This window comes from Lipotes vexillifer, unplaced genomic scaffold (assembly GCF_000442215.2).
Source record: "Lipotes vexillifer unplaced genomic scaffold, Lipotes_vexillifer_v1.1 scaffold1691, whole genome shotgun sequence".
Taxonomy (NCBI): domain Eukaryota; kingdom Metazoa; phylum Chordata; class Mammalia; order Artiodactyla; family Lipotidae; genus Lipotes; species Lipotes vexillifer.
The window spans coordinates 3,205,874-3,214,826 of NW_006789046.1; the positions used below are offsets into that span (position 1 = coordinate 3,205,874).

The 8,953-nt window shown below is 55.5% G+C and overlaps 1 protein-coding gene across 1 annotated transcript in view; it reads left to right on the plus strand.

Annotated features, from left to right (window-relative positions):
* The first annotated feature begins 971 nt into the window (after window positions 1-971).
* The window catches only part of DNAH17 (dynein axonemal heavy chain 17), a 115,481-nt gene continuing 107,499 nt past the window's right edge, over window positions 972-8,953 (plus strand). Inside the window, exons 1-10 of the mRNA XM_007462391.1 lie at window positions 972-1,316; window positions 2,488-2,681; window positions 3,441-3,633; window positions 3,814-3,913; window positions 4,194-4,279; window positions 4,483-4,608; window positions 5,374-5,526; window positions 5,648-5,737; window positions 7,293-7,460; window positions 7,860-7,976. Coding sequence (XP_007462453.1) covers window positions 972-1,316; window positions 2,488-2,681; window positions 3,441-3,633; window positions 3,814-3,913; window positions 4,194-4,279; window positions 4,483-4,608; window positions 5,374-5,526; window positions 5,648-5,737; window positions 7,293-7,460; window positions 7,860-7,976 — 1,572 coding nt within the window. The remainder of the gene's footprint in view (window positions 1,317-2,487; window positions 2,682-3,440; window positions 3,634-3,813; window positions 3,914-4,193; window positions 4,280-4,482; window positions 4,609-5,373; window positions 5,527-5,647; window positions 5,738-7,292; window positions 7,461-7,859; window positions 7,977-8,953) is intronic.

An 8,953-nucleotide genomic window follows, 5' to 3' on the forward strand; every position in this document is an offset into this window, starting at 1 on the left:
ATTGTTTGGCTCTGCTTGCTACCTGAGAAGCCATTTGCTGTCAGCTGTGAGTGGCCATGAATTGTGTGAGGGGTGCTTGGAGGCAAAGCTGAGGAGGCTCCAGAGGACAGAGGTAGAACCCAGGCCCTGGTGGACAGAGTAGACCCATTACCCACCCCGGAAGGTGCTCTGTTCTCTGCTCGGGGCTGGTCAGGATTTTGGGCACCCCTTTAAATATTATGCCCACAGGGAATGCCTCATTTGTCCTGGCCCTTTGGAGCTTCAAGGGTGTCCCCCTAACTCTCCAGTTAACCCTGCCTCTATGGGAGAGCCACAAGGGATTGTCCCGGAGGAATGTGATCAGCTTCTGTGGGGTCCATGGGCACATGATGGGGACTGGGGGGTGGGAGAGGCTGAAGGGCTGGGCAAAAGTTGGGGTACACTATGGCTGGGGTTAGGACAGGGAGAGTGTGATGAACCCCACACCTGCACATTGGGTCCACCCCCTCCTGTCTGAGTTTAGCCCATATCCTGGGGGTGTGATGTCACCTTCCTGAGATCTTTCAACCTGACCCTTTTGTTGCCTCATTTCACCTTTCCCCACCCCGTCACCTTCAGACGATCTTGCTATGACCCTTTCCTTTTCTCCTTTTCCCCAGAGCCCATCTCAACCTTTCCCAGCCTATTAACTTCCTGGTCACAGTTAACACAAGCACACACCACTGCCGTGTGGCCCTGCTCCACGGTGATACCCACAGCGGGGCAGAGAGCAGCCGTCCAGCCAGAGCAGACCGACACAGCCCCCTGGTCCTCCCTCACCCGCAGCCCACCCACAGCTGAAAACAGTGTATTCACGATGACCCCTTCCTTTCTCGATTGGTTAGCACAGGGATTTCAGATGGTTCCAGTGACAGGCGGGAAATGGAGATTCCCCAGGAGACTGTGTTGTGTCCGTGTCTCTGTTCATTTAACAGGTGTAAGTGAACGTCAAGATGACGATTACACCAGACGTCAGGTTAGAGTATTTGGAGAGTGTCGCTTCCATCATCCTAAAGTTCAAGCCGGACAAGTGGAGTAAAATGGTCGGAGCAGAAGAGAACATGGGTTTGTTCACCGAATTCTTTGAGAAACCGGACGTCCTAGTTCTGGTGCTGACACTCAACCCTGCTGGCATGATCATACCCTGCCTGGGCTTCCCGGCCTCCCTCAAGTCCAAAGGGATGTATTTCATCAAGAAGAAACCTGAGCACATCAGCAAGGACAGCTACAAGGACCGTCTGGTCTATGGGGACATAAGCCCCACTCCCGTGGACCAGCTGATCGCCGTCGTGGAGGAGGTGGGTGCATCTACGCCTTGCTGGGGCGGGGCACAGGGCTCAGGAGAAGCAACACCTGTTTCTCATACTTTGAGTGAGTGGCCTTGAGCGCCGCCGCTCAGGGAGCAGGCCCAGGGGCCAGCAGCATCTGCATCGCCCAGAAGCCGGTCAGGTATTCGAGAGCTCAGGCCCAGCTGCCCTGACCGCTGAGACAGATTGGCTTTCTAACGTGGCCTCCAGCTGATGCTGTGCATGTGAAGGCTGAGTGGCCCTGGCCACCACCTGTCCTCTCTCGAAATCATTAGAACCTCCATACTGCACCGGGGACATCCCTGCCTGTAGCCTCAGAAGGCATGGGCCATTTGAGATCCAGTAGATGGGTTTCCTAGTTCTGAGACTTCAAGCAAAGAAAGGGACCAAGCAGGTGCTGCCCTACGTATCTCTCCACTGTTGGCAGGCATGGCAGGTGCAGCTCCCTCTGGAGAGTCAGACCAGCCAGAGTTCTAGTGACTTAGCTTTCCTAGTCATCGTTCTCCTCATCTGTGAGATGGGGCCGTGCGTCCCTGCCTTGTGCAGGCCACAGGGGCCGCTCAGCCAGGACCCAGGCCAGCCTCCTCTCACATCCACCGAGGCAGCTGGCCTGGCCCAAAGCTGGAGCACATGGGTGTTTGTCGTTCTCTGCTTGGGCTGCCCTAACAAAGCACCACAATCTGAAGGCTGCAAGTCCCAGATCAAGGTGTGAGCTGGGCTGGTTCCTTCTGAGGCCTCTCTCCTTGGCGTGTGGATGGCCGACTTGACACAGCCTTGGGTCTTCATGTGGCCTTCCCTCTGTGCGTGCCTGTATCCTCATCTCTGCTGAGGCCAACGGTCGTATTGGGTTAGGACCCCCCTTAATCACCCCTTGAAAGGCCCTCTCTCCAAATACAGTCACATCTGGAGGTGCTGGGGCTCCCATGTGTGAACTGGGGGCGGGACCACAATTCAGCCTATAGCAGCACTCTGAGGCAGCGCGAAATGTTTGCTTTCGGCCAGGAGTGTGTGCTCTTAGGGTCTCCCTTCATGGAGATGGCACAGGGGCTGGGCTGTTGTCACTGGCCTCAGCACTTCGACTGGCCCCACCTCCTTCTGCAGTGGGAGCAGGGCTCGGTTCCCCCCAGGACCCGGGCACTGAAGACCCTGCTTCTCCTTTCAGGTCCTCTATTCCCTGTTAAACCAAAGCGAAAACATGAGCGGATGGCCCCGCGTGGTCTCAGAGGACATTGTGAAGCAAGTCCACAAGCTGAAGAACGAGATGTGTGTGATGGGTGGCAAGATCAAGGGGAAGACGCTGCTGCCCATCCCGGAGCACCTGGGCAGTCTGGATGGCACCCTTGAGTCCATGGAGAGGTAGGGACCCGGCCGGGGAGCTGGCTGGAAGGAGGGGCATCTGGTCCCCGACCACTAAGGATAAACTGTCTCACCGAAAACTGGTTTCAGAGCTGATGAAACCGAGGAGGGCAGGATGGTGCCTTTAGGTGCTGAGTCTGAGATCGAAGGCACAAGGACAGAGCAGGACAAGACACTGGAGCCCCCGAGACTACAGCTCTGGCAACTGCTGGACACCCGTGCTCCAGCCTCTCCTCTGTCAGACATAAGGACTAGGCCAAGGACGTCACATTGTCACATGTCACACGGGAAAGGGGATACCCAGCTTTAGGACGTGGGTACTGAGGGACAGTGAGAGGCGTGGAAGGGATTTTCAGCAGGTGGAGGCTGGGCTTCTAAATCGAGGCTGTGGCATCCCAGTGGCCCACATAAGCATGAGGACTCCGAGGTGTCGCCTTGCACCTGCCTGAGCGCCATTTGCAACCGCCTGGTGTGTGCGACGCTTGAAGCAAGTTGCAGTGACAGTGTGTTCCCTTACTCCCATCAGAGGGCGACCGCTCCTGCAGGGCTTATCACATGGCAGGTCCTCTAGGCCCCCAGCACACACCCCATGGTGACCCCAGTCAGAACTGCTGGAGGAGCTGTCATGAACGTGGATTTTACTCCAGAGCTGGCCCTCCTCACCCTCTTTCCTGGGGGCACTGGCATCCCTGGCAACACCCAGTGTTGGTACAGGGTCTCTCCTGGCTGACAGCCTCTCTCCCCAACTCTGCCCGGCAGGATCCCCTCCTCCCTGGACAACTCGCTGCTGCACGCCATCGAGACCATCATCATCGACTGGTCCCGCCAGATCCGGGATGTGCTAAGCAAAGACTCGGCCCAGGCCCTGCTGGACGGGCTGCACCCCCTGCCCCGAGTCGAATTTGAGTTCTGGGACGCCCGGCTGATGAACCTCAAGTGCATCCACGAGCAGGTGACGGCTGTTCTGCCCCTGGCGACTGGGCACCCACTGGAGTCCTGAGCACCCAGCCTCCCCAAGGGGACCCCTGAGGGGACCCGGGTAACCCACGTAGATCCCTCAGCACCGGCGATGGGGTCAGGCAGCCTTCGTCTAGAATCTGTTGAAAGGCTAATTTTCTTCTTTCCTTCTCAGCTCAACAGGCCCAAAGTGAACAAAATCGTCGAGATCCTGGAAAAAGCCAAAAGCTGCTACTGGCCAGCCCTGCAAAATGTGTATACGAATGTCACTGAGGGTAAGTGGGTGGCCCTGTGAGAACACCTTCCCCCTCCAAGAAGAAGGTGTCAGCCCCTCCTGGGAGGGGCTGGACAGGCCCCTTGCTGACCCTGGGGTGGAGGCGCCTTCCACCTCCCCCATCAGCAGCTTCCTTGGGCCCCACCTTTTGAGGAAGACCCATTCTTGAGGCAGTGGGTGTCCATAAACACACAGAGCTGCCTGTCACCATTTCTGACCGTCGGGAGTGGGGTCCAGCTTCCGCTCCCCTGTGGATGAGCCCCTGTTCCTGTTTGGGGCAGGCCTGAAGGAAGCCAACGATATAGTTCTGTATCTGAAGCCTCTGCAGATCTTGTTGGAGGAGATGGAACAGGCTGACTTCACGATGGTATGTTAGCAAGAGAAAGGTCACTTGGCAGGGGCTGGACTTGTGTCTTGGGGGAGCAGGGGCTGAGGGCTTCCTGGCTGTGGTCGGGCACGAGGACCTGGCAAGTGCCTCTTCTTTCCCCTTGGGGGTCCCCTCCTGGAGCCGTGGGGAGGGGCGTGCTGAGCTGCTGCGACAAAGCGCCCACCCGGCCCGTCTCTCCCCAGCTCCCAACCTTCGTCGCCAAGGTGCTGTATACCATCTGCTCCATCTGGGCCACGTCCGAGCACTACAACACACCCTCCAGGGTCATCGTCATCCTGCAGGAGTTCTGCAACCAGCTCATCGAGATGGTAGCCCCCCGGCCCTGGCCACCTTCCCTGCCTCCTGATTGGCGCCCCCCCATCCCGCCCCGTGTTCCCCAGCAGTTTAAAACCAGGCAGAGATGCTGGTGCGGGGATTTACAGGCTCCAGGCTAAGGCTGGGCCCTCTGGGTGGCCACCCAGCGTTCTCCCAAGACCTGGGCAGTGCCAGCCCAACCTGCCCCACACCAGGAGTGGGGAGGAAAGAAAGTGGGGCGGCCCACTGAGTCCCGACACCCCAAGACTCGGCCGGGGGTTTGTGGGGTTTAGCTGCTCCGACACCAAGCCTCCTCCCGTCTCCCTCAACACTGATTCCCTTTCCTTCTTCCACTTCACGAGCACAAGTTACGCAGCCTCCAAGGTGTGAGTTGCATCCTTGTGCCCCTGGGCTGCCTGCGTGTGTTAGAATCACGCTCGCAGCCCTGTCTGCAGGCCCAGAGGGACCTAGTAGCCCAGGATCCCGCAGCCGTAGCAGGACTGCGTTTCTGGACCCCTAGAGGGCCCCTAGTCATCTACCATCAAAATCTGGTTGTGCTGTGGCCTTAGCCCGGGGTGAGGGTCCCAGTGAGAGAAATGGCTCTGGCGCCTGTAAATGCCCCGCAGTCAGCAGACGGGCTGGGACAGTGGATGTGTCAGAAGAAGTGGCCCAGTGGCCCGGGGTGGGTTATTCTAACCAGTGAAACAGCTGTGGACAGTGCACCTGGATGTCACCCCTCCGGCTGGTCTGAACTTGGGGACACCTTCCCTTCTGCCCAGACTCGGACCTACCTGAGTCCCGACAAGGTGCTGAAAGGCCTGCAGGGTGAAACTGAGGAGGTGCTGAGCAGGATCTCTCTGTCCCTGAGCGTCCTGAAGGAGCTGTACCGAGCCTACGAGTTCTGCTGCACGAACGTGAAGCTTTTCTTCAAGGTACGGCCTGGTTGTAGAGAGCGAACCGGGGGAAAGAGGTCGGGGTGATGTTGGCCGCGGCGTCGGACCCCATGGACATGTCGGAGGCAAACGCAGCCTTTTTTCTCTCTCTCTCCCCTAGAAAGACAAGAAGCCAGTGCCTTGGGAATTCCCTTCTTCTCTTGCCTTTTCCAGGATAAATTCCTTTTTCCAGCGCGTCCAGACCATCGAGGTAAAGGTGGAATTTTCTGCATCATGGGGAAACGGAGTCCCTGGGCCACCTTGGCCAGGCCCGGAGCTATTAACCCAGAGCAAAGCGACCCATTTTGCTTGCTTTTCCCCTTTCTCCTTCTTTCTGTCTATGAGCAGGTTAATGACAAGTTCAGTGACCCTGGTCAGGAAGCCTGCAGGCCAAGGGAGAGAGTTAGTGGCACTAAGTTAGCCCAAGTGAAGATTTAAGAAGGACCCTATTTGGATACATGGAATGACACATGGCAAATTAAAATTTCTCCTCTGGGGAGAAGAGGTGAGGGGTGAAGGCATGGGTAGGGCAAGAAAGAAAGTTTGTGCACATTACATCCTTTAAAAAAAAAAAAAGGTGGGGAACCATTCATTCATTGGGCAGTGATTTTATGATGGATGCTGTCAACAGTGGCTCCAGGAAGGCGTGTCTAGTTCTCATCCATACCCTCTGAGAGGCAGAGCAGGAAGCCCCCTTAAGACTCCCAGATTCCCATCATGGAGTGTTTCTTCATGCCTGAAGGCTCGAGCCCAAGAACTGGAAGGTCCCAGCCAAGTTTCTGGCCAAGTAGCCACTGGTTCCTACATTATAGATTGTGAGCCAGGATGATGCTTCTAGGAAAAGAGGGGCTTCTGGGGCTGGGGGAAATGGCCGTGCCAGCCACCCCCTGCCTGAGGTCTGTGCCACCCACGCCGCCCTCCTTGGGTGTAAGGGCCCCAGAGCTCACGGCATGAGGATGCTGTTACTTTGCGTTAGGTTTGCTTGGGTTATAGCTCGATACATCTTGGACATCTGTGGGGGGGAAGTGACATCAACCTCGGCACTGGCTTAGGGGAGGGACACGAGTACCCTACAAGCATCTTCCGTCTAAGCAGCAACAGGCACTGGGTCAGGCACCTGGGGGCTGCTTGTCATCCTCAAGAAGCCTTTGGGGTCTCGATCGGGGAATAAGAGCTACGCACAGAAGTGTTAGATAACGTGATAGGACTGAATGGAGTTAAATGCCAAAAGGAAGAGCACAGATAGCAACTGGGGATTCTGGAAAAGAAGGCACCACCATGGGCTAAAATAGTTGGGACGGCTTCCAGGAGAAGGCAAGGTGAGACCCACACCTCGGAGGGAGTGAGGGAGTGGGATTTACACGCAAACATCCATCAGGCACCCTGTACGTGAGGCCATCAGGAACCCCCGCGTGCCTTTCCAACAGCTTCATCCCACAGCCGAGGAAGTGGGGCCCCGCCCGGTAAAGTGTGATTTATTTAGAGGCACATTTCGCCCAGTGTTGGGTCAGGACAAGAGCCCGACCTTCACCTCTTCCTCCTCCACGATCACAGCTTGGAGATGACTCATGGGACCCTTCCTTCCATCTCCTCTCTGCTACAGCAACAGCTTTAGAGAACATTAACACCAATACACAGAGGGCCCCTCCAGACTGCTATGTGGCCCCGGGGCTCCTCCCTGCCGGGGTCAGAGCTGGATGAGTGACTGAACCGTTGGCATAGTTAGGAAGATGAACTGATGAGGGTGCTGGGCTTTCCTCCACCAGGATCTTTATAAAACAGCCATCGAGTTTCTGAAGCTGGAGAAAATTGAGCTCGGGGGCGTGAGGGGCAACATCCTCGGAAGCCAGGTGACTCAGATCTCTGATGAGGTCTTTGAGCTTCTGAAGGTTTTTGCCGACTGCAAATACGACCCCTTGGACCCCGGAGATTCGGTAAGTTGGGGGCCTTGGCAGGATCGATGGCAAATGCCCCGAGAGTGGGAAGGCAAACGGAGAGAGCAGGTGTGGCAGAGAAAAAATGGCGCAAAAGATCTGCCCTGGGACTTCCCTGGTGGTCCAGTGGCTAGGACTCTGTGCTGCCAACACAGGGGGCGAGGGTTCGATCCCTGGTCGGGGAACTAACATCCCACATGCCGCACGGCAAGGCCGAAAGATAAACACCAAAAAACTCTGCCTGTAGAGCAGCCTCCAAGACGGTGAGCTTGCTCAGCCCAGATGTAACCTGAATCCTGCAGAGGGGGTGGGGGATGTCCATGGACATTAGAGTGAGCCCACCCCCCTGCTTTGCATGCTGGTTACGGTTACAAGGTTGGTGTTTTAATTTGCTTTCAGAGCTTTGATGACGATTACGCTGATTTTGAGAACAAAATTCAAGATCTGGATAGGAGGCTGGCCGCCATCTTTTGCCAGGGGTTTGACGACTGCAGCTCTATTGAGTCCTGTGCAAAGGTACGGGTGGGCGGGGACTCTGCATTGACTGACAGTTCGTCACAGCAGCACCGCGATGCCAAGAACGATGGTAGAGATGGTCTAATCATGCAGCCTCATTCATAGGTGAAAAGCTAGGCCCAGAAAAGGCCAGGGACCTCCCTCGGGGCCTTAGAGCAAGTCAGCAATCATCACCTTGAGTAGCACTGCCGCATCTTAGAGTAAGAGAGGAAAGTGAACACGAGGTGGTTATTTTACTGAGTCCTGTTGTGCTCCATTGATCCTTATATGATTCAGTTCCCCCACTACTTATAAGGAACAGAAGTTAGAGAGAGGCAAAGTTGCTATAAAAATAAAACACATCCACATTTTGAGCCACTGAGCCACACTGACACTTTCTTCAACATTTGAGACCCAAGAAATAAACACAGTATCATTACGGGGGGCCGTCTCTAGGTGGTGGGGTGATGGCTAATATTTGTCTGTCTTCTGTGTACTTTTCTACAGTTTCCGAGTTGTGTGCATGAAGTGTGTAGTACTTTTACAGTTAGAAAAAAGCAATGATGTTATAAAAACATTTTAAGAATAGATTGCAGAAAAGCACTAAAACCCCTAGAGAATGTCAACTTGAAAGAGAAACGCAAATGTCCAAATACAGACATAAGTTGTTGGTTTAGCCTCTCAAATAATCAGGAAAGTGCAAGTTAAAACAGCAAGGTGCCTTTGTTATGGGTCAAGCTGGCGTAGTTAGGAAGATGAACTGACAAGGGAGGGAGTTGTGAGGAGCTAGACACTCGTCCCCACTGCTGGTTGGCATGCCCCTCCCTGAGGATCCCTCAACAGCAGGCACATTGGGGGCATGGAGACGGGCCCCTGGACCTGCTCGGTCCAAGCTCACAAGGCAGCCAACATTCAGTGCCAACACACCAGTGCCAGTTCACCAACTTGCAGAACACTCAACACCAAGCACAACCTGTCTCTGCCAACAGACCTCTTTC